The sequence below is a fragment of the Ranitomeya variabilis genome, chromosome 1 (genome assembly GCF_051348905.1).
Source record: "Ranitomeya variabilis isolate aRanVar5 chromosome 1, aRanVar5.hap1, whole genome shotgun sequence".
Classification (NCBI taxonomy): domain Eukaryota; kingdom Metazoa; phylum Chordata; class Amphibia; order Anura; family Dendrobatidae; genus Ranitomeya; species Ranitomeya variabilis.
In genome coordinates, this window is record NC_135232.1 from 133,293,671 (window position 1) to 133,318,128 (window position 24,458).

Below are 24,458 nucleotides of genomic sequence, written 5' to 3' on the forward strand. Positions count from 1 at the left end.
CTTTTGGAAGATAATATTGTCAGCAAGAGAGGATAAGAATTTGATTGACCTGTTAGCGTAGCTACCAGGGGGGCAGAGGGTGCGGGCGCCCCGGACCCAGTGCTCTGGGGGAGCCCACCCGGAGCTATGATACTGTAACTGTATCGGCGCGTGCAGCGCGCCGATACAGTTACTTTCTGCAGCAGAGCAGGGAGAATCGATCTCCCTGCTCTGGCGCTATGGAGCCCCTGAGCAGGCGGGGGGCCAGGTGCCAGCAGAGGGCCCCCTGCCGTCATCGGAAGATCAGCTGTACCGGCATTTAGCTGATTCAGCTGATCGCAATGATGGGAGGAGCGCTACGCTCCTTCTCCCATCATCCCCCTGTCAGTGCCGGCGTCTGACGTTGCCGACGCTGACAGCAGGCGCGATGATGTCACTGCCCAGCGCCCGCTGTCAGGAGATGAGCGGGAGCAGAGCAGGAACCAGGAATAAGAGAGGTGAGTATTTACTTATTTTTTAATGGGTGCTGCTGCCTTATTACAGGGTGTGCCTATGGGGGGGCTGCCTAATTACAGGGTCTGCCTATAGGGGTGCTGCCTTATTACAGGGTCTGACTATGGGGGCTGCCTCATTACAGGGTCTGACTATGGGGGCTGCCTCATTACAGGATCTGACTATGGGGGTGCTGCCTTATTACAGGGTCTTCCTATAGGTGTGCTGCCTTACTACAGGGTCTGCCTATAGGGGTGCTGCCTTATTACAGGGTCTGACTATGGGGGCTGCCGTATGCTATAGAGTCTGCGTATGGGTTGTGCATTATACTATATTGTGGACTATTTGGTGCATTATGCTACTGTATATGGAGGCTATCTAGGGGGCCATCATACAGTATGGAGATTACAGTGTGGGGGTCATTATACATTGTTGGAGCCATCAAACAGTTTGGGGGCTACTAAGGGGTCAGTATACTGTGTATAAGAGCGCATCATGCCGAGTTGTACAGGGGGAGACTCGGGACTTTATAAAGTGGGCACTTATTGTTATAGGGTAACTCAGGTTACTGTGGCTATCAAAGGGGCACACAGTGCATTATTACTTTCTAGGGGCAAAATATGGGCACTGTTTTGTAGGGCACTTGCACCCGGCATTACTATATTATAATATAATTATAGAGGGTTGCTTTAGAATTTAGGGGCACAGAGAACCACACAGCAGGTGCAGTAATAGGGACACATATGGCAGCAGCGGCTCAGTATTAGGGTATCAGGTGCAGTAATAGGGACACATACGGCAGCAGCTGCTTAGTATTGGGGTATCAGGGGCAGTAATAGGGACACATACAGCAGCAGCGGCTCAGTATTGGGGTATCAGGTGCAGTAATAGGGACACATATGGCAGCAGTGGCTCAGTATTGAAGTATCAGGTGCAGTAATAGGGACACATACGGCAGCAGCGGCTCAGTATTGGGGTATAAGCAGGATGAGGAGTTTGTGCAGGTTGGGAATAGATGGTGATGGGGCTGGAATATGAGAAGTTAAATGTCTTTGTTGTATTCTCTGCAGGTGAGTCGTTGCTGGAAGAAGTTGTCATGTCATTCTGGGCCAGATGGAAAAGACGGGAAAAATGAACGATTCCATCAGAAAGGACGTCAGCGGTAAGACATTATCTGTAACTGTGCAGTGATCTATTATATTTTCAGTAGGACTGGTATCTACCACTGACCATATGGTGGTAATATCCACATTGGTCGTTATATAGAGATTATCTTCAGTAATAGCGCGGTCATCTGCTGAGGTCCTCCTCCTCTATTAGGGCGCATCACCGAGTTGTAATCAAGGTTACCTGGTTAGGGGCCCACTCAGAAGCTTCGCCAACCCCCCACCGGACCAAAACCCTAGCTACGCCTCTGGTCTGGATAGTTGAAATCACCCATGACAACTGTCATTTTTTGGAGAACTTGGCAATTTGATGCATAAAGAGTTCATCCATATCTTCAGCTTGCACAGGTGGCCTGTAGTAAATGCCTACAATGGTGTCCTTTACGTTGTTCTCTCCTTGTATTCTTACCAAAACAGTTTCCACAGAACTCCCAGTCTCTGAAGCTTCAATCTCTGTGCAGATATACTCTTTCTAATATACAACGCGACACCTCCTCCTCGTTTAGCAAGTCTGTTCCTTGCAATCAACTTGTATCATTCTACCCTTGTATCTGTCCCTGGCGCCTGTGGCTGCAAATGTCTCTGTGAGATGCTGAACCTCTTCACCCTACTTACACTTGGCGACGTTCACAGATAGCTTAACTCAGCTGCCGGCACACATGTTATGAAGAATCCAGAAGAGACTTTGATTTCTTTAAGAATTCTTGTTGAATGCATACAAACAGCAGGTAAAAAAGACTTTCTTCAGACAAGCTGAAAGCACATGTGCCTCTAATGAAGCCAAGATGGAGACTGAGACACAGGGAGAAGAAGGAAGTGACATGACATCTCCTGATGAGTGCAGCAAGGTGACTTCCAAATACATGTTTTCCAATCTTCGTAAGGTGCACCCCATCTCTAGCAAGCAGTCCATCGTATAAATTGATTGATGCTAGTCTCACAGCAAGGGGCGGCCCTGGTGCACTACATGAAAATGTAGGTCCTGGCTGGGTGTTCGTGATGATGCTGTGAGGACCTTATGTCCATGCCGGTCGCCTGTAGTTGATGGTGTTGGCTGGCCAGGAACATAGGTTCTGCAGTTCTAAAACGGTCTTTACTGAATGGTAACTTAATGCGCGTTATGTACAAAGGGTAGGGGGTACAAAGTCTTATGGATGTTTATTTTGCAGTATAAAGCATTTTCATACACACAGTAGCCTTCCACTGTAGTCCACTTCAGGGTCGGTGAAGCACACTGTTGTGCCCTACTTAGTTACAACCTAAATTATCCTATCAAAAATAATAGGAGAACGCTTAATAAAAACAGCAATTCTTTATTAAACGCAATAATAAAACATGTAATTTGTAAGTAGTACATGATTAGACAATACATGCATACCTCCCAACTTTCAAGGAAGGGAAAGAGGGACAAAGTTTGCGGTGCGCACAGCGCGCCACAGCAAATTTTAGGCCACACATCTGACCACACCCATTTCACAACTAGTCACGCCCCAACCACACCCATTTAGCACTTCTGATCACAATGTTTCGTAAACAATAATTATAAATAAAAAAAAATATGGCCACACATGACGCTCCATACTGTATAATGGCCACACATGACGCTCCATAATGTATAATGGCCACACATGACGCTCCATAATGTATAATGGCCACACATGACGCTCCATAATGTATAATGGCCACACATGATGCTCCATACTGTATAATGGCCACACATGACGCTCCATAATGTATAATGGCCACACATGACGCTCCATACTGTATAATGGCCACACATGACGCTCCATACTGTATAATGGCCCCAAATAATGCTGCGTACAGTGTACTAGCCCCACGTGATGCTCCATACTGTATAATGGCCACACATGACGCTCCATACTGTATAATGGCCACACATGATGCTCCATACTGTATGATGGCTCCACATGATGCTCCATACTGTATAATGGCCACACAGTGCTCCATACTGTATAATGGCCACACAGTGCTCCATACTGTATAATGGCCACACAGTGCTCCATACTGTATAATGGCCACACATAATGCTGCATACTGTATAATGGCCACATTATGCTTCATACTGTATAATGGCCCCACATGATGCTGCGTACAGTATACTTGCCCCACGTGATGGTCCATAGAGTATAATGGCCCCACACGATGCTGGGTACAGTATAATGGCCCCTCACGATGCTCCATACAGTATAATGGCCCCACACAATGCTGGGTGCAGTATAATGGCCACACATGGTTACCCTACCCCCATCATTGCCTTCTCCATCACTACACACACACACACACCTTTCACCGCGCTCCCTCACAGCAGCCGGCAGCTTCCACTCCCACGGCGCTGAATGATGTCATCCAGCTGCGCCGCTGACTGCTCACGTCGCTGCAGCTGTGATACGCCACTGATAAAGACCTCCGTGTCTCCTGTGCCAGTCAGTGTCAGAGCGAGGAGCAATATCTGCTCCGATCCGACACAGCCAGCGTCCGCTCCGTACACCTCGTACACATGCGACTCCGCTCCATACACATTGCAGACGCTGCTCCGCTCCGTATACCTTGCTCACACACGGCTCCGCTCCGTACACCTCATACACACACGGCTCCTCCCCATACACCTCGTACACACACGGCTCCACTCCGTACACCTTGTACACACATGGCTCCTCCCCATACACCTCGTACACACACTGCTCCGCTCCATACACCTTATACACACACGGCTCCGCGCCGTACACCTCATACACACGGCTCCTCCCCATACACCTTGTACACACACGGCTCCACTCCGTACACCTTGTACACACATGGCTCCTCCCCATACACCTCGTACACACACTGCTCCGCTCCATACACCTTATACACACACGGCTCCGCGCCGTACACCTCATACACACACGGCTCCTCTCCATACATCTCGTACACACACGGCTCCGCTCCATACACCTCGTACACACGGCTCTGCTCCATACACCTCGTACACACACGGCTCCGCTCCATACACATTGCACACGCTGCTCCACTCCGTATACCTTGTACACATATGGCTCTGCTCCGCACACCTCGTACACACGTGGCTCCGCTTCGTACACGTCTTACACACACGACTCTGCTCCATACACGTTTCACACGCTGCTCCGCTCCATACACCTCGTACACACACGGCTATGCTACATCCACACTGTAAACACCTCCTGACCTCACACATACTTACCTTCCTCCAGCGCCATGACAACCAGCAGAGTCCTGTACACCAGAGGTGTCAAACTGCATTCCTCGAGGGCCGCCAACAGGTCATGTTTTCAGGATTTCCTTGTATTGCACAGGTGATAATTTAATCACCTGCACAGAATGATTCCAGCACCTTGTGGAATGCTAAGGAAATCCTGAAAACATAACCTGTTGGCGGCCCTCGAGGAATGCAGTTTGACACCTCTGCTGTACACGGAGGTCCTCCCGATCATGTGACCCCCTGACTCCTCCCATCCTGTGACTTCATCACAGGTCCTGTGCGCACAGAGCAGCTGCTCTGCGGGTGCAGGGGCTCAGGGAGCTGATCGGGTGATATACACACCTCCCAACCAGTGCGGGACAACTAATGTCCCGCCCGGGATCGCGGGGCTGACTGTCAAAATCGGGACAGTCCCGCTGGATCCGGGATGGTTGGGAGGTATGTACATGGCACCTTCAAATACGAAGTGGCACAAATATTAGATAGTTCTTAAAAGATACATAATTATTCTTACACAAACCGTCCTCATTATATTGAACTATGGAACTATATTTACCATAACATTTTCAAGAATTGCAGTGACAAATCTCCGCAGTTTATTCATACAAAATCAATAGATTTTTTTTTATATATAGGATGATTTTTTTAAATATTTTATTATGCTGCCCTCTAGTGGGATAGAAAGAATTACATCCTATTGGTGATTTAAACCACATATGCTGCTGCAATGTTTCCTATAGTCCCTTATACTGTATGTATTTTTGCAGAGTGTGCCAATCACCATCCAATACCCATATATATCTTCTTTAAATCTATATTCTAATCACTGCAATATAAAAATATAATATAAAAAATCATCCTACAGTGTATATATAAAAAATCTCTTTATTGATTTTGTATGCATAAACTGCAGAGATTTGTCACTGCAATTCTTGAAAATGTTATGGTGAATATAGATCCATAGTTCAATATAATGAGGACGGTTTGTATAAGAATAATTATGTATCTTTTAAGATATCTAATATTTGTGCCACTTCGTATTTGAAGGTACCATGTATTGTCTAATCATGTACTACTTACAAATTATATGTTTTATTATTGTGTTTAATAAAGAATTGTTTTTATTAAGAGTTCTCCAATTTTATCATTGATTCAGGAGAATTAGTGTGTTGTGCCCAAAGCTATTGGGTATACAGTATATTGGTTACAGCCTAGCTTGTTGCCACAATCCTGATCAGCAGGTCTCTATCTGATCAATGGTTCTTATTTCTTCCTCCACTGTGGCACCCTGGATCTACCGCTCGCGACCCCCATTAGTCCCATGAACTCAGTCCAATTACCTTCAGCGTTTTGCATGCTCATGGTTTCTCGTGACATGTCATTCTATTCAAGCACCCCTTTACTGAGGACACTCTGTGTCGTTGGTCACTTCAGAATCTCATTAATCCCTTGTCTCTTAGGGTATGTGCACACGTCGGTGGAACCTCTGCGGATTTTTCCACACCTGTTTTGGTAAATCTGCAGGTAAACCGCACTGCGGTTTTTATGCGGATTCCACCTGTGGTTTTACGCCTGCGGATTCCTATTATGGAGCAGGTGTAAACCGCTGCGGAATCCGCACAAAGTATTGACATGCTGCGGAATAAACAACTCAACGTTTCCGTGCGTTTTTTACGCAGCATGGGCACTGCGAATTTTGTTTTCCATAGGTTTACATGGTACTGTAAATGCATGGAAAGCTGCTGCGAATCCACAGTGGCCAATCCGCTGCGCATCTGCAGCAAAATCCGCAACATGTGCACATACCCTAAATCTCCTTTTCTTGCAATCCACCCAAAACAGCAGCAGTGCTCACATAACATTTCATACTTGTACTTGAGCTCTCTTCAGAAAGCAGTCGATTGCGCTACCACTAAGTCCCTCCCACTATGGGCTAGTCCCAAACACCAATGTTTACCTTACGCTAACATCACTACCTAACTACAGTCAACTATCTTATACTGCCTACCTTATATAAGAAGCCCTAAACTGTATGTCCCTACATTACCTATTTTCTATTATTACATCTTACACTGTACACTTCTAACATTACTTATAGACTACACAGGAACATGTTACATTTTACATGGCACATTGCATCACACTATTAACAAAGATGCAGGACATTATTCACATTACACATTACATATCGCGTGATTGGTGTTGTGAACTCTGTTTTTGGGCTCCTTCTTGTGGTCACAACTGGTACTGTGTGAGTGCTGTCTTTGGGCTCCCTCTGGTGGTTCTTTGTGTCATTCTGCAGGTCTGAGGCAGGATCAGCTGTCTCGTTATCTCTTAGCTGGTTTCCTATTTAGTTCACCTGGACTCTCAGTTGTTGCCTGCTGTCAATGTCTTCAGTGCTATTTTGGAGCTCTCCTGCAGTCCTTCGTTATCAGTCTCTTCAAGAGAAGCTAAGTTTTGCTTGGTTCATTTTTTGACCATCAGTGGTCATATGTTTCTTGGTTTATTTTTGTTTTCTTGTCCAGCTTGCTAATATGTGATTTCCTTGCTTGCTGGTAGCTCTAGGGGGCTGAGTTTCTCCCCTCACACCGTTAGTTGGTGTGGGGGTTCTTGTATTCTCAGCGTGGATATTTTGCATAGGGTTTTTTACTGACCGCACAGTTCCCTATCTGTCTTCTGCTATCTAGTATTAGCGGGCCTCATTTGCTTAATCTGTTTTCATTTCTACGTTTGTGTTTTCCCCTTACCTCACCGTTATTATTTGTTGGGGGCTTCCTATATCTTTGGGGTGATTTCTCTTGAGGCAAGTGAGGTCTTACTTTCCCTCCAGGAGTAGATAGTTTCTCAGGCTGCGTCGAGACGTCCAGGATTTTAGGCACGTTCACCGGCTTCTTTTAGTGTGTTGGTTAGGATCAGGTTTGCGGTCAGTCCAGTTACCACCTCCCTAGAGCTCGTGTCTATGTTCATAAACTTAGCTAGTCCGTTTTGTGATCCTCAGCCACTAGGATCATAACAGTACAGCAGGCCAACAAAAAAAAAGTGTTTAATGCATCGCAGAAGTGGGATAAGAGAAGCCCTGAGTACAATTTTTATTTTTATTTTTCTCTCTATCTTTGCTGCAGTCTGTCCAGCTTCTCTCATCCCCTTAATCTCTGGGTGGTTTTGTGTTCAGCTGCAGACATGGATATTCAGAGTCTGACTTCTAGTGTGGATCATCTTGCTGCAAGGGTGCAAAGCATTCAGGATTTTGTTGTTCATAGCCCTATGTCAGAGCCAAAAATACCTATTCCTGAGTTGTTTTCTGGAGATAGATCTAGGTTTCTGAATTTTAAGAATAATTGTAAATTATTTCTATCTTTGAGACCTCGTTCCTCTGGTGATTCCGCTCAGCAAGTTAAAATTGTTATCTCCTTGTTACATGGCGACCCTCAAGATTGGGCCTTCTCTCTGGTGCCAGGAGATCCTGCATTGCTGAATGTGGATGCGTTTTTTCTGGCGCTTGGACTACTTTATGAGGAACCTAATCTTGAGAACCAGGCAGAAAAGGCCTTGCTGGCTCTTTCTCAGGGCCAGGATGAAGCTGAGGTGTATTGTCAAAAATTTCGGAAATGGTCGGTGCTTACTCAATGGAATGAGTGTGCCCTGGCTGCAAATTTCAGAGAAGGTCTTTCTGAAGCCATTAAGAATGTTATGGTGGGGTTCCCCACGCCTGCAAGTCTGAATGACTCAATGGCTTTGGCCATTCAGATTGATCGGCGTTTGCGGGAGCGCAAATCTGCGCACCATCTGGTGGTGTTTTCTGAAAGGAGACCTGAGTCTATGCAATGTGACCGAGTTCTGACCAGAATTGAGCGGCAAAATCATAGACGTCAAAATGGGTTGTGCTTTTACTGTGGTGATTCAACTCATGTTATCTCAGCATGCTCTAAGCGCGTTAAAAAAATCGCTAAACCTGTCACCATTGGTAGTATACAGCCTAAATTCATTTTGTCTGTTACTTTAATTTGTTCTTTGTCATCCTACTCGGTTATGGCTTTTGTGGATTCAGGTGCTGCCCTGAATCTGATGGATTTGTCGTTTGCCAGGCGCTGTGGTTTTGTCCTGGAGCCTTTGGAATTCCCTATTCCACTGAGGGGAATTGATGCTACACCATTGGCTGAGAATAAGCCTCAATATTGGACTCAAGTAACCATGTGCATGACTCCTGTACATCAGGAGGTGATTCGCTTTCTTGTGCTGCATAATTTGCATGATGTTGTCGTGTTGGGTCTGCCATGGCTGCAGGCCCATAATCCAGTTCTGGATTGGAAAGCTATGTCTGTGTCAAGTTGGGGTTGCCAGGGGATTCATGGCGATGCTCCTTTGGTATCAATTGCTGCTTCTACTCCTTCTGAGGTCCCTGAGTTTTTGTCGGACTACCAGGATGTATTTGATGAGCCCAGATCCGATGCCCTGCCTCCTCACAGGGATTGTGATTGTGCTATAAATTTGATTCCTGGTAGTAAGTTCCCTAAGGGACGACTTTTTAATTTGTCTGTACCAGAACATGCCGCAATGCGGAGCTATATAAAGGAGTCTTTAGAGAAGGGACATATTCGCCCGTCCTCCTCCCCTCTTGGTGCAGGATTCTTTTTTGTGGCCAAGAAGGATGGTTCTCTGAGACCTTGTATAGATTATCGTCTTTTAAATAAAATCACGGTCTGATTTCAGTATCCTTTGCCATTGTTGTCTGATCTGTTTGCTCGGATTAAGGGGTCCAGTTGGTTCACCAAGATAGATCTTCGTGGTGCGTATAACCTTGTGCGCATTAAGCAGGGGGATGAATGGAAAACAGCATTTAATACGCCCGAAGGCCATTTTGAGTACTTGGTGATGCCTTTTGGACTCTCTAATGCTCCTTCTGTGTTCCAGTCCTTCATGCATGACATCTTCCGAGAATATCTGGATAAATTTATGATTGTGTATCTGGATGACATTTTGGTCTTTTCTGAGGACTGGGAGTCCCATGTGAAGCAGGTCAGGATGGTATTTCAGTTCCTGCGTGCTAATGCCTTATTTGTGAAGGGCTCAAAATGTCTCTTCGGAGTACAGAAGGTTTCCTTTTTGGGTTTTATTTTTTCTCCTACTATTGAGATGGACCCAGTCAAGGTCCAGGCTATTCATGACTGGACTCAGCCTACATCTGTTAAGAGTCTTCAGAAGTTCTTGGGTTTTGCTAATTTTTACCGTCGCTTCATTGCTAATTTTTCTAGCGTGGTTAAACCTTTGACGGATTTGACCAAGAAGGGCTCTGATGTGACTAATTGGTCTCCTGCGGCCGTGGAAGCCTTTCGGGAGCTGAAGCGCCGGTTTTCTTCGGCTCCAGTTTTGTGTCAGCCTGATGTCTCTCTTCCTTTTCAGGTCGAGGTTGATGCTTCTGAGATTGGAGCAGGGGCTGTTTTGTCGCAGAGAAGCTCTGATTGCTCTGTGATGAAGCCTTGTGCTTTCTTTTCAAGAAAGTTTTCGCCTGCCGAGCGAAATTATGATGTTGGTAATTGGGAGTTGTTCACTATGAAGTGGGCATTTGAGGAGTGGCGACATTGGCTTGAGGGAGCTAAGCATCGTGTAGTGGTCTTAACTGATCACAAAAATCTGATTTATCTCGAGTCTGCCAAGCGGCTGAATCCTAGACAGGCTCGTTGTTCGTTGTTTTTCTCCCGTTTCGATTTCGTGGTCTCGTACCTGCCTGGTTCGAAGAACGTGAAAGCTGATGCTCTTTCTAGGAGATTTGTGCCTGACTCTCCGGGAGTTTCAGAGCCGGCTGGTATCCTCAGAGAGGGAGTGATTTTGTCTGCCATTTCCCCAGATTTGCGACGAGTGCTGCAGAAATTTCAGGCGGATAGACCGGACCGTTGCCCACCAGAGAGACTTTGTCCCAGATAGATGGACCAGCAGAGTTATTTCCGAGGTTCATTCTTCGGTGTTGGCAGGACATCCTGGGATTTTTGGTACCAGAGATTTGGTGGCTAGGTCCTTCTGGTGGCCTTCCTTGTCGCGGGATGTGCGTTCCTTTGTGCAGTCCTGTGGGATTTGTGCTCGGGCTAAGCCTTGCTGTTCTCGTGCCAGCGGTTTGCTTTTGCCTTTGCCTGTCCCGAAGAGGCCTTGGACGCACATTTCCATGGATTTTATTTCGGATCTTCCAGTCTCTCAGAGAATGTCTGTCATCTGGGTGGTGTGTGATCGTTTTTCCAAAATGGTCCATTTGGTGCCCTTGCCTAAGTTGCCTTCCTCCTCCGATTTGGTTCCTCTATTTTTTCAGAATGTGGTTCGCTTGCATGGCATCCCTGAAAATATTGTGTCTGACAGAGGATCCCAGTTTGTGTCCAGATTTTGGCGGATCTTTTGTGCTAAGATGGGCATTGATTTGTCTTTTTCGTCGGCCTTCCATCCTCAGACGAATGGTCAAACCGAGCGAACTAATCAGACCTTGGAAACTTATTTAAGATGTTTTGTTTCTGCTGATCAGGATGATTGGGTGACTTTTTTGCCATTGGCCGAGTTTGCCCTTACTAATCGGGCTAGTTCTGCTACTTTGGTTTTGCCTTTTTTCTGCAATTCCGGTTTTCATCCTCGTTTTTCCTCGGGTCAGGTTGAGCCTTCTGACTGTCCTGGGGTGGATTCTGTGGTGGATAGGTTGCAGCAGATTTGGAACCATGTGGTGGACAATTTGAAGTTGTCACAGGAGAAGGCTCATCGCTTTGCCAACCGCCGTCGCGGTGTGGGTCCCCGACTTCTTGTTGGGGATTTGGTATGGCTGTTTTCTCGGTATGTTCCTGTGAAGGTTTCCTCTCCTAAATTCAAGCCTCGCTTCATCGGTCCTTATAAGATTTTGGAAATCCTTAACCCGGTGTCATTTCGTTTGGACCTCCCAGCGTCGTTTGCCATTCATAACGTGTTCCATAGGTCTTTGTTGCGGAGGTATGTGGTGCCTGTGGTTCCTTCTGTTGAACCCCCTGCTCCGGTGCTGGTTGAGGGCGAATTGGAGTACGTGGTGGAGAAGATCTTGGATTCTCGTATTTCTAGACGGAGGCTTCAGTATTTGGTTAAGTGGAAGGGCTATGGTCAGGAGGATAATTCCTGGGTTGTCGCCTCTGATGTTCATACGGCCGATTTGGTTCATGCCTTCCATGTGGCTCATCCTGATCGCCCTGGGGGTTTTGATGAGGGTTCGGTGACCCCTCCTCAAGGGGGGGGTACTGTTGTGAACTCTGTTTTTGGGCTCCCTCTTGTGGTCACAACTGGTACTGTGTGAGTGCTGTCTTTGGGCTCCCTCTGGTGGTTCTTTGTGTCATTCTGCAGGTCTGAGGCAGGATCAGCTGTCTCGTTATCTCTTAGCTGGTTTCCTATTTAGTTCACCTGGACTCTCAGTTGTTGCCTGCTGTCAATGTCTTCAGTGCTATTTTGGAGCTCTCCTGCAGTCCTTCGTTATCAGTCTCTTCAAGAGAAGCTAAGTTTTGCTTGGTTCATTTTTTGACCATCAGTGGTCATATGTTTCTTGGTTTATTTTTGTTTTCTTGTCCAGCTTGCTAATATGTGATTTCCTCGCTTGCTGGTAGCTCTAGGGGGCTGAGTTTCTACCCTCACACCGTTAGTTGGTGTGGGGGTTCTTGTATTCTCAGCGTGGATATTTTGCATAGGGTTTTTTACTGACCGCACAGTTCCCTATCTGTCTTCTGCTATCTAGTATTAGTGGGCCTCATTTGCTTAATCTGTTTTCATTTCTACGTTTGTGTTTTCCCCTTACCTCACCGTTATTATTTGTTGGGGGCTTCCTATATCTTTGGGGTGATTTCACTTGAGGCAAGTGAGGTCTTACTTTCCCTCCAGGAGTAGATTGTTTCTCAGGCTGCGTCGAGACGTCCAGGATTTTAGGCACGTTCACTGGCTTCCTTTAGTGTGTTGGTTAGGATCAGGTTTGCGGTCAGTCCAGTTACCACCTCCCTAGAGCTCGTGTCTATGTTCATAAACTTAGCTAGTCCGTTTTGTGATCCTCAGCCACTAGGATCATAACAGATTGGTGTCTTCTGGGGTAGGAACGCAACAGACATTGTCCACCGCTCTTACAGTCAAACCTTTTAGCTTCTTTTTATGATAGACTAGCTGAAGAGCCCGGCGTTGCCTGGGCATAGTAAATATCTGTGGTTAGTTATAGCACCTCACTTCTCTTATTTTCCCATCATGCCTCTCATTTTCTCCCTCACACCTCTCATTTTCCCCCTCACTCCTCTTATTTTCCCCCTCACTCCTCTCATTCCCCCCTAACACTTGTCATTTCGACCTCACATCTGTCATTTTCCGATCACTCCACTATTTTCCCTCACTCCTCTCATTTTGCACTCACACCTTTTCATTTTCACCTCACACCTCTCATTTTCACCTCAGTATATACATGTTTGTCATCTCTCTTATATATAGTATACACCTGTATGTCATCTCCTGTATATAGTATATACCTGCTGTGTCATCTCCCCTGTATATAGTATGTACCTGTATGTCATCTCCTCCTATATATAGTATATACCTGTGTTGTGATCCTAGTGGCAAGGATCGCAAGTTTGACTAGCTAAGTAACTAAACCGACGACCAGCTCTGGGGAAGTGGTATCTGGATTGACCGCAACCTGATCCTATCCGCAAACAACTATAGGCAGCCGTGGAACGTTACCTGGAAATCCTAGACGTCTCTTCACGGCCTGAGAAACTACCTATTCCTAGGGGGAAAGTTAAGTCCTTACTTGCCTCAGAGAAATGACCCCAAAGATATAGAAAAGCCCCCCACAAATATTAACGGTGAGTTAAGGGGAAAGCACAAACGCAGAGATGAAATAGATTTAGCAAATGAGGCCCGCTAACACTAGATAGCAGAAAATAGGAAGGGAGCTGTGCGGTCAATAGAAAACCCTAAGCAAAATATCCACGCAGAGATTGCTTGAGCCCCCCGCACCAACTAACGGTGCGGGGGAAGCAACTCCGTACCCCAGAGCTTACCAGCAGCAAGAACTCACATATTAGCAAGCTGGACTAAACTCATCATACACTGAAATCATATTGCAGACTGATGAGCAAAAAATAATCAAACAGAAACTTAGCTTCTCCAGAAGAGACTGAAAACGAAGATAATCAGGGGAGATCAGAATAGCACTGAATACATCGACAGCCGGCAACAAGTGGAGGTGAAGCAGAGCTAAATAGGAAACTCCCTAGTGCATAACGAGGCAGCTGATCCAGCCACAGATCCGCAGGATAACAAACAAAGCCACCAGGGGGCGCCCAAAAACAACTCACACAATACCACCTGTGACCACAAGAGGGAGCCCGAAAACGGAGTTCACAACATACCTGTATGTAATCTCCTCCTGTATATAGTATATACGTGTGTCATCTCACCTATATATAGTATATATCTGTGTGTCATCTCCTCCTGTATATAGTATATACCTGTATGTCATCTCCCCTGTATGTAGTATATACCAGTGTGTCATCTCCCCTGTATATAGTATATACCTGTGTGTCATCTCTCCTGTATATAGTATATATCTGTGGGTCATCTCCTCCTGTATATAGTATATACCTGTGTGTCATCTCCCCTGTAAATAGTATATATCTGTATGTCATCTCCTCCTGTATTAGACCTCGTTCACACGTTATTTGGTCAGTATTTTTACCTCAGTATTTGTAAGCTAAATTGGCAGCCTGACAAATCCCCAGCCAACAGTAAGCCCACCCCCTGGCAGTATATATTAGCTCACACATACACATAATAGACAGGTCATGTGACTGACAGCTGCCGGATTCCTATATGGTACATTTGTTGCTCTTGTAGTTTGTCTGCTTATTAATCAGATTTTTATTTTTGAAGGATAATACCAGACTTGTGTGTGTTTTAGGCCGAGTTTCATGTGTAAAGTTGTGTGTGTTGAGTTGCGTGTGGCGACATGCATGTAGCGACCTTTGTGAGATGATTTTTGTGTGGCGACATGCGTGTAGCAACTTTTTGTGTGTCGAGTTGCATGTGACAGGTTAGTGTAGCAAGTTGTGTGCAGCAAGTTTTGCGCATGGCGAGTTTTATGTGTGGTGCCTTTTGAGTATGTGCAAGTTTTGTGTGAGGCAACTTTTGCATGTGTTGCAACTTTTCTGCATGTGGCAATTTTTCCGCGTGTGCAAGTTTTGCGTGTGGCGAGTTTTCCATGAGGTGAGTTTTGCACGTGTGGCGAGTTTTGCACGTGGCGAGTTTTGAGCGGCGACTTTTGTGTTTCGACTTTTATGTGGTGAGGTTGGTGTATGTGTGGTGAAATGTGCGCTGAGGGTGGTATATGTGTTCGAGCACGTGGTAGTGAGTGGCGCATTTTGTGTGTGTGTTCATATCCCCGTGGTGGTGTGGTGATTATCCCATGTTGGGGCCCCACCTTAGCAACTGTACAGTATATACTCTTTGGCGCCATCGCTCTCACTCTTTAAGTCCCCCTTGTTCACATCTGGCAGCTGTTAATTTGCCTCCAACACTTTTCCTTTCATTTTTTCCCCATTATGTAGATAGGGGCAAAATTGTTTGGTGAATTGGAAAGCGCGGGGTTAAAATTTCACCTCACAACATAGCTTTGACGCTCTCGGGGTCCAGACGTGTGACTGTGCAAAATTTTGTGCCTGTAGCTGCGACGGTTCAGATGCCAATCCCGGACATACACACATGCACACATTCAGCTTTATATATTAGATTATACATTTTGTCAAGTTTGTCTTGAAACACAAGCCTTATATTGGAAGTGTAAAAGCTCATTCAGACAGCCATGCACATCAGTCAGAGGTCAGACCATTGATGCACGGACTGTCCAGGAGTCTCCCGACCCGAGCATGACCGCTTCATGTATTTCTATGCAGCCTTGAGGTCCAATCTCCTAACGATTTGCACGGACGTCTGAAAGAACCTTTAGTCTGTGTTCACACATACCTTATCTTCTAAACCAACATTTTTATTCATCATAGGAAAATGATTATATTGCTTCATATTTCGAAGATGGAGATGATTTTGGTATCAGTGATGACAACATGGATGAAGCTACTTACTAAACGTGTGCAAAAGCATGCACACTACTGAAAATATATCAGTCAAGTTTTGTTTTCTATTGTGTGGGAAAAATGTAAAGCTTTCTGTTCCACCATTTGTAAAAAAAAAAATAATAAAATAAATAAAAAATAGTGGACAAAATGCAGAAGTCTTAAGATATTCTATAGGAATTCATATAAGCCCACATAGTGCTTTCCTTGTGCTTGACCGCTGCACCACATTAACTGTTCCTTACCATTGTAGTGGTAGTGTTCAAGAGAGCAAGCGATTCCCTGATCTGTCGATTTAGTGGAAATTCCTACATTGTGGACATTATGCACATACTATGGGGGCAGAACTCTATCCTGATCCTGTATAGAGATGAGCGAACCTTTCAAGGTTTGGTTTGGTGACCATCTGCATGTTGGTTGAACATACCTGAACAGCGTCAGACTGGAGCACCTTGGACCCACCACAGAAAATCATGTTTGGGGCCCACTATGTAGCTACATAATAATAATAAATAAATGCAAGACCACCAATTGTGCGGTAAAACATGCTAATATCAGGGTATAATATAAGGTAGACACACATCTTAATTATGTAGCAGGAATTGTGGTAGCCCCCCTCGTAGAATATAAAGCAGCCCCTTCATAGAATATAATGTAGCCCCCTCCATAGAATATAATGAAGTTCTCATATGGTGTAATGCTGCCCCCTCATTGGGTACAATACAGCCAGCCTCATAGGGTACAATGCAACCCCTTATAGGGTATAATGCAACCAAAACTCTGATATATATGTGGCGCCCCAGGGTCCTGGTCATCACAGTAACATTGCTTTCCTCCTGGGGAGAGTGATGCTACGTTTGGAGGCAAGAAAGGATAACTCTAACCAGGTACCACAAACGTGCAACACATTCACACTCCAGGCCACTAGGAGGAGCTTTTGATCCTATTTACTAGGTGACTATATATATATATATATATATATATATATATATATATATATATATATATATATACAGTTAGGTCCATATATATTTGGACAGAGACAACATTTTTCCAATTTTGGTTATAAACATTACCACAATGAATTTTAAACAAAACAATTCAGATGCAGTTGAAGTTCAGACTTTCAGCTTTCATTTGAGGGTATCCACATTAAAATTGGATGAAGAGTTTAGGAGTTTCAACTCCTTAACATGTGCCACCCTGTTTTTAAAGGGACCAAAAGTAATTGGACAGATTTAATAATTTTAAATAAAATGTTCATTTCTAGTACTTGGTTGAAAACCTTCTGTTGGCAATGACTGCCTGAAGTCTTGAACTCATGGACATCACCAGACGCTGTGTTTCCTCCTTTTTGATGCTCTGCCAGGCCTTCACTGCGGTGGTTTTCAGTTGCTGTTTGTTTGTGGGCCTTTCTGTCTGAAGTTTAGTCTTTAACAAGTGAAATGCATGCTCAATTGGGTTGAGATCAGGTGACTGACTTGGCCATTCAAGAATATTCCACTTCTTTGCTTTAATAAACTCCTGAGTTGCTTTGGCTTTATGTTTTGGGTCATTGTCCATCTGTAGTATGAAACGACGACCAATCAGTTTGGCTGCATTTGGCTGGATCTGAGCACACAGTATGGCTCTGAATACCTCAGAATTCATTCGGCTGCTTCTGTCCTGTGTCACATCATCAATAAACACTAGTGACCCAGTGCCACTGGCAGCCATGCATGCCCAAGCCATCACACTGCCTCCGCCGTGTTTTACAGATGATGTGGTATGCTTTGGATCATGAGCTGTACCACGCCTTTGCCATGCTTTTCTCTTTCCATCATTCTGGTAGAAGTTGATCTTGGTTTCATCTGTCCAAAGAATGTTCTTCCAGAACTGTGCTGGCTTTTTTAGATGTTTTTTAGCAAAGTCCAGTCTAGCCTTTTTATTCTTGATGCTTATGAGTGGCTTGCACCGTGCAGTGAACCCTCTGTATTTACTTTCATGCAGTCTTCTCTTTATGGTAGATTTGGATATTGATACGCCTACCTCCTGGAGGGTGTTGTTCACTTGGTTGGCTGTTGTGAATGGATTTCTCCTCACCATGGAGATTATTCTGTGATCATCCACCACTGTTGTCTTCCGTGGGCGCCCAGGTCTTTTTGCATTGATGAGTTCACCAGTGCTTGCTTTCTTTCTCAGGATGTACCAAACTGTAGATTTTGCCACTCCTAATATTGTAGCAATTTCTCGGATGGGTTTTTTCTGTTTTCGCAGCTTAAGGATGGCTTGTTTCACCTGCATGGAGAGCTCCTTTGACCACATGTTTACTTCACAGCAAAACCTTCCAAATGCAAACACCACACCTCAAATCAACTCCAGGCCCTTTATCTGCTTAATTGAGAATGACATAACGAAGGGATTGCCCACACCTGCCCATGAAATAGCCTTGGAGTCAATTGTCCAATTACTTTTGGTCCCTTTAAAAACAGGGTGGCACATGTTAAGGAGTTGAAACTCCTAAACCCTTCATCCGATTTTAATGTGGATACCCTCAAATGAAAGCTGAAAGTCTGAACTTCAACTGCATCTGAATTGTTTTGTTTAAAATTCATTGTGGTAATGTCTGTAACCAAAATTTGAAAAATGTTGTCTCTGTCCAAATATATATGGACCTAACTGTATATGTATATATGTATGTATATATATATATATATATATATCTATATATATCTATATATATCTATATATATCTATATCTATATATATCTATATATATATATATATATATATATATATATATATCTCTATATATATATATATCTCTCTATATCTCTCTCTATATATATATATATATATATATATATATATCTCTATATATATATATATATATATATATATATATATATATATATATATATATATATATATATATCCCAAAAAATGGAACAGCACAACTCCTTATACTTAGCTTCGGGTGCAATGCCCATAGACCACCCATCCACCGGTCGTCTCCAGTCAATATTCAAAAAAAGCAGGCAGCACTCCGTTTTCAGAAAAATATGCAGGACTTTAATGAACCCACATGTCTCAGCGACGTTTCGGCTCAACTGAGCCTTTCTCAAGCCTATATGTTATAGTTATATATAGTCTGTAGGGAAATTTAGTGAATTCCAGACATCAGTCTGAGGAGGATAGAGGGTTTACAGAGCTGTGTAAGCCACAGTGCTACAGCTCCTGGAAAGAGACATTTAGAAAGCAGACTTGATTGCAGTGAGTGTGCAGGAGAGGAAGCACAGGAGAGGATACCAGAAGGGGACCAGCCCCGAGCAGGCTGCGCAGAACGCCGGTAGCCGGTACACCGAGGTTGTAAGGGCCTCCACTCCTTACATCAGAGACCGGCAGCTAATTGCATGTTACCTGTCAGCACCCACACCCAGGAGACACGGTGACACCCCAGAGTCATCTAAGAGATCCTATAAACAAACTCAAGTCACCACTCATACGGGTTATGCCCTATCCTACCCGGGGGACAGAGAGATAGAGATAACATCTGTCAGGACCTTATGTGAAGCTTCTAGCAGTAAGGGACTACACCACTACAGTGCAAAGGAAGGCTTCTATTTTCCACCTAGATAAGGGGACTCTGGACTTGCCTCCTAACCAGCCGGACCCTACTTGCCCTGTGATCCAGTGCCCTGGACTGTGGCTGCTGAAACCAACAGTAAACAAGGTAAAGAGACTGCAATCCTGTGTCCTCGTTCTTCTCTGCACCTCGCACCATACCACCATCTACACATTGGGAGCCCTGGGGATATACTTCACCTGTGGGAAGATATACCATCTAACTGCCATAACATCACCCCAGCGGACCCCTTAAAGCAGCGTCGGTCCCTTTAAAGACCTTTCACTTTTACATGGGCGCCCAGGGCCACGGAACGGGTCGCCACCATGACATCCCACTGCCCCACGGCCCAGGCAGGGCTATATATATATATATATATATATATATATATATATATCTCACACACACACACACACACCTCTGTCAAAGATTAAGAGACCCCTACAAAATTTTCAGTTTGTCTGATTTTTCTCTTCATAGGTATATTTTTCAGTGAAAAGTAAATTGTTCTTTTATTCTATAAACTACTGTCAACATGTCTCCGAAGTTCCAAGCAATAAATTTTGTATTTATTTTCTGAAAATGAGAAATGGTCAAAATAACAAAAAAAATGCATTGCTTGCAGACCTTAAATAATGCAAAAAAAGAGTTCATGATCATTTAGAAACAACAATACTAAATGTTTTAAAATTCAGAAATTTAATATTTTGTGGAATAACCATGATTTTTAATGACAGCTTTCATGCGTTTTGGCATGCTTTCCACCAGTCTTTCACACTGCTTTTGGGTGACCTTATGCCACTCCTGGTATAAAAATTTAAGCAGTTCTTTGTTTGATGGCTTGTGACTATCCATCTTCCTCTTGATTACATTCCAGAGGTTTTCAATGAGGTTCAGGTCTGGAGATTGGGCTGGCCATGACAGGGATTTGATGTGGTTGTCCTTGATCCACACCTTGATGACCTAGCTGTGTGGCATGGTGCATTGTCCTGCTGGAAAAACCAGTCCTCAGAGTTGGGGAACATTGCCAGAACAGAAGGAATCAACTGTTTTTCCAGGATAACCTTTTATGCGGCTTGATTCATACATCCTTTGCAAAGAACAACCTGCCCAATTCCAGCCTTGCAGAAGCATCCCCAGATCACCGATCCTCCACCAAATTTCACAGTGGGTGCAAGACACTGGCTTGTACGCCTCTCCAGGTCTCCGTCTAACCATTAGATGACCAGGTGTTGGGCAAAGCTGAACATTAGACTCATCAGAGAAGATTACCTTACTCCAGTCCTCTGTGGTCTAGTCCTTATGGTCTTTGGCAAACTTCAGCAAGGCTCTTCTTTGTTTCTCATTGATGAAAGGCTTTTTTCTAGCTTTACATGACTTGAGTCCTGCCTCTAGGAGGCTGTTACGAACTGTTCTTGGCGTGCACGTCATCCCAGCTGCCATTTGCCATTCCTTTTGTAGGTCAATTGATGTCATCCTGCGGTTGCTGAGTGACATTCGAATAAGATGACGATCATCCTGGTCAGTGGATAGTCATTTTCGCCTTCTGCCGGTCTGTAGCTTTGTTTGTCCCCAATGTCTGCTGCTTGACCTTGTTGTAATGGACTGCCGCCTTAGAAATGTTAAGGATGGAGGCAACATGACGCTCACTGTGTCTTTGTGCTAGTAAAGCCAGAATTGAGTCCTTCTTTTCCTCACTCAAGACTTTTCTTTTCAACTCCTTTGGTATGGTTAAAAGTTATTTTTTCATTCCTTTTACTATTGGGATATTACTAGCACTTTTTTTGCCATCCAGTTTGTCCTGTTGCAAGAGGATTGTGAACACCACAGCGGTGTTTTTATACTTACCTTCATTTTATAAGATTTGGTTCAGGTGATCACCTAATCAGAAACACATTAGGTAGAATGAGGTGTACTCTGGAATTCAACTGACACTGGAATGGAATGGCTGTCAGACATTAGAAGCTGATTTTTATAAAACTGTGCAGTGGTCGCTTAATTTTTGCTAGATACTCCTCCATTATTGCTTTCAACTGTATTGGCATCTATGAAGTGTTACAGTTGAATGCGGCGCGCACTGGTGGATGGTGCTGGCGCCAGGCCCCCCTGACTTACTATGCCATAGCGGCCTTGTGGTCTGGGGGAGCGGGGGCCCTGGTCTGCGGGCCCTGATAGCGGGCAGTGTTAGCCGGTTACTGCTGCTAACGCTGCCTACTATTAAAGTGAAATTAATATTCACCCTTCTCCATTCCCATGGGGACAGGCTTTCGCCGCAACTTCTTCCTCCTGTCACCGGCTGCTACTCTGCTTGCACCGGGGGCCCCCATAGCAGCTGCGTGGTGTGCCGCTATTAGCAACATGCAAGTGGCTGGGGGCCCCTGGAGCAGTAGGGGCCCTAGGCAGAGGCTGGCCTTGTATTCCAGCAGGTGTCAGTGCCTTGGGCCACCGGAGAATCCTCTGGTTCTCCGGTGGGCGAGTCTGACCCATTGAATTCAATTGGAGGCCAAACTCATAGACAACATCTTAAAGGGGCCAAAAAAGCTTCCCAAACAGTTCAAATTAGAGGCACACACCATGAAAAGTGGCATCAATTGACCCAGAGTACAAATACTATAATTGCGCAGCATGGATGCATGGGACAGGGCTTGGACCAGCATTTCTAGCTGAAACATTGATCAGTAACGGATGAGTGACAGGTGTAGGACTGGTGCACTGAGAGGCCAGCCAACTTCAGGCAGCACGCATGAAGGGAAGGAGACCCAACTATTTAAATTATGAAATGTCGGCTGGTGCCTGCACTTCAATATTAGCCCAAATAATTTTGATTAGGAAATGTGGCCTTCTTCCTGCACCCCAATATTAGCCAAAACTATTTTGATTAGGAAATGTGGCCTGGTGCCTGCACTCCAATATTAGCTTGCACGATTTTGATTAGGAAATGTAGATGCCTGCCTGCACAACAAAGTTAGCACAAACTAGTTAGACGCTGGAAGGTTAATTTCACACAGGATCCTATCTAACTATACTACAACTTAAAGGAGCACCCTCTCTGTGCTGTTACAATGACAAAATGGTGAGGGTCATGTGACTTCAGCAGACAATGACAGAAGCCCTTGTGTCTGCACGTTGTGGATGGTTTCTGCATCCTGATTGGCAGCTGAAATCTACACACATTTAAGTTAATTTAAAGAGGAAAACAAATTACAGTCAGCCGCTACTCGCCCTTACCAAACATGTCCCCCCTGCTCATCATACAACACTAGAGTTGTGCGACTTTTACTTTTTGAGGATCGACTTTTTGTCAAAAGTCGGGTCGGGTGAAATCGGCCGATTATTGCAAAAAGTCGGGGATCCGACTGAAACACGAAAGCCAATGCAAGTCAATGGGGAAGCGAAGTCGGCAGTGAGTGGAGGACAGGAAAACACCTACAGTGCCCATTTTAATGCCAAAAACATCAATTTTTGTTACTTAAGCTTGTCAATCTTAATTTGCCTTATAATAATAGTTAGGCATTGAAAATTGGGGTCATTTGGCTAAAGTTGTGGGCGGGGGTAGGGCTGGCTCAAGTTTTCCGTGGGCCCAGGAAACGCGGACTACGTCACGGCGGTGGAGCAGGGAGAGGTAAGTATTTCAACTTTGCAAGTGCTGTGATCCTGAGCAAGCAAGGGGGGGCACACTCGTTCGCATTGGCACTGGCACAGGGCCCCTCAAAGTACGGCGGTGTGTTGGATGGCGGGGCCGCCTCCCACCGGCAGAGACACTTTTGCGTACTATGAGGGGCCTTGTGCCAGTGACGTCGTCAACGACTATGCCCCCCCACCTGATGAAGGAACCTGCACTGTCATCTGCACCTTCCTCTTTGTCCCCGTGTAAGGTGGTATAGTATGCGGGAAGGGGAACCAGACTTTCAGCAGGGTCAGATACTGGCTGTGTAGAGTGCAAGGGGAATGTAGTGGTCTGGGTCAATGTACCAGCAGACTCATCTAGCAGTGGCTGGGCAATGGGCAGGATGAGGAGGAAACAGATATAGGCACAAAGAATAAAGTAGGCTAAATGCAGTTCAAAATTGGTAACAGGACTAAACAGGCGGCACTGCTTTGTTCAGTGGAGGAGAACAACAAGCAGCGGCAGACACCGTTAGTAGGCCCAACCAAACAAGTAGGCCAAATGCAGTGTAATATCTGATATAGCCTGAAAATTGAAGCTCAGCTGTGTTCAGTGGAGAACACCAAGCAGCGGCAGACACCGTTAGTAGGCCCAACCAAACAAGTAGGCAAAATGCAGTGTAATATCTGATAAAGCCTGAAAATTGAAGCTCAGCTGTGTTAAGTGGAGAACAACAAGCAGCGGCAGACACCGTTAGTAGGCCCAACCAAACAAGTAGGCAAAATGCAGTGTAATATCTGATAAAGCCTGAAAATTGAAGCTCAGCTGTGTTCAGTGGAGGAGAACACCAAGCAGCGGCAGACACCGTTAGTAGGCCCAACCAAACAAGTAGGCCAAATGCAGTTTAATATCTGATATAGGCTGAAAGCCTGAAAACCTAAGCTCGGCTTTGTTCAGTGGAGGAAAGCTGTATTGAGTGGCGCAGACAGACACAGGTAGTAGGCCTAAAATAAAACAGTTGGCTCAATGCAGTGCAAAATTGGTTACAGGGGTTCACAGGTGGCATTGGTTTGTTCAGCGGAGGACGATTGTAAGGACTCGGAGTGGCGCAGACAGACTTTGTAGGCCTATAATAAAAAAGTTGGCTCTATGCAGTGTAAAATGGGTTACAGGGGTACACAGGCGGCATTGGTTTGTTTAGCGGAGGATGATTGTAAGGAGTGGATGACACATTTAGTTGGCCAAAATCATAAAGTGAGGAAAATGTCTGATAAAT

General features: G+C 45.0%; 1 protein-coding gene across 1 annotated transcript in view; it reads left to right on the forward strand.

The window, feature by feature from the left end:
- The window catches only part of POLR3G (RNA polymerase III subunit G), a 104,125-nt gene extending 87,864 nt beyond the window's left edge, over window positions 1-16,261 (forward strand). The window contains exon 8 of the mRNA XM_077288987.1: window positions 15,900-16,261. Within this exon, the coding sequence (XP_077145102.1) occupies window positions 15,900-15,983 (84 nt within the window). The 3' untranslated portion in view covers window positions 15,984-16,261. The remainder of the gene's footprint in view (window positions 1-15,899) is intronic.
- The last annotated feature ends 8,197 nt before the right edge of the window (window positions 16,262-24,458 follow it).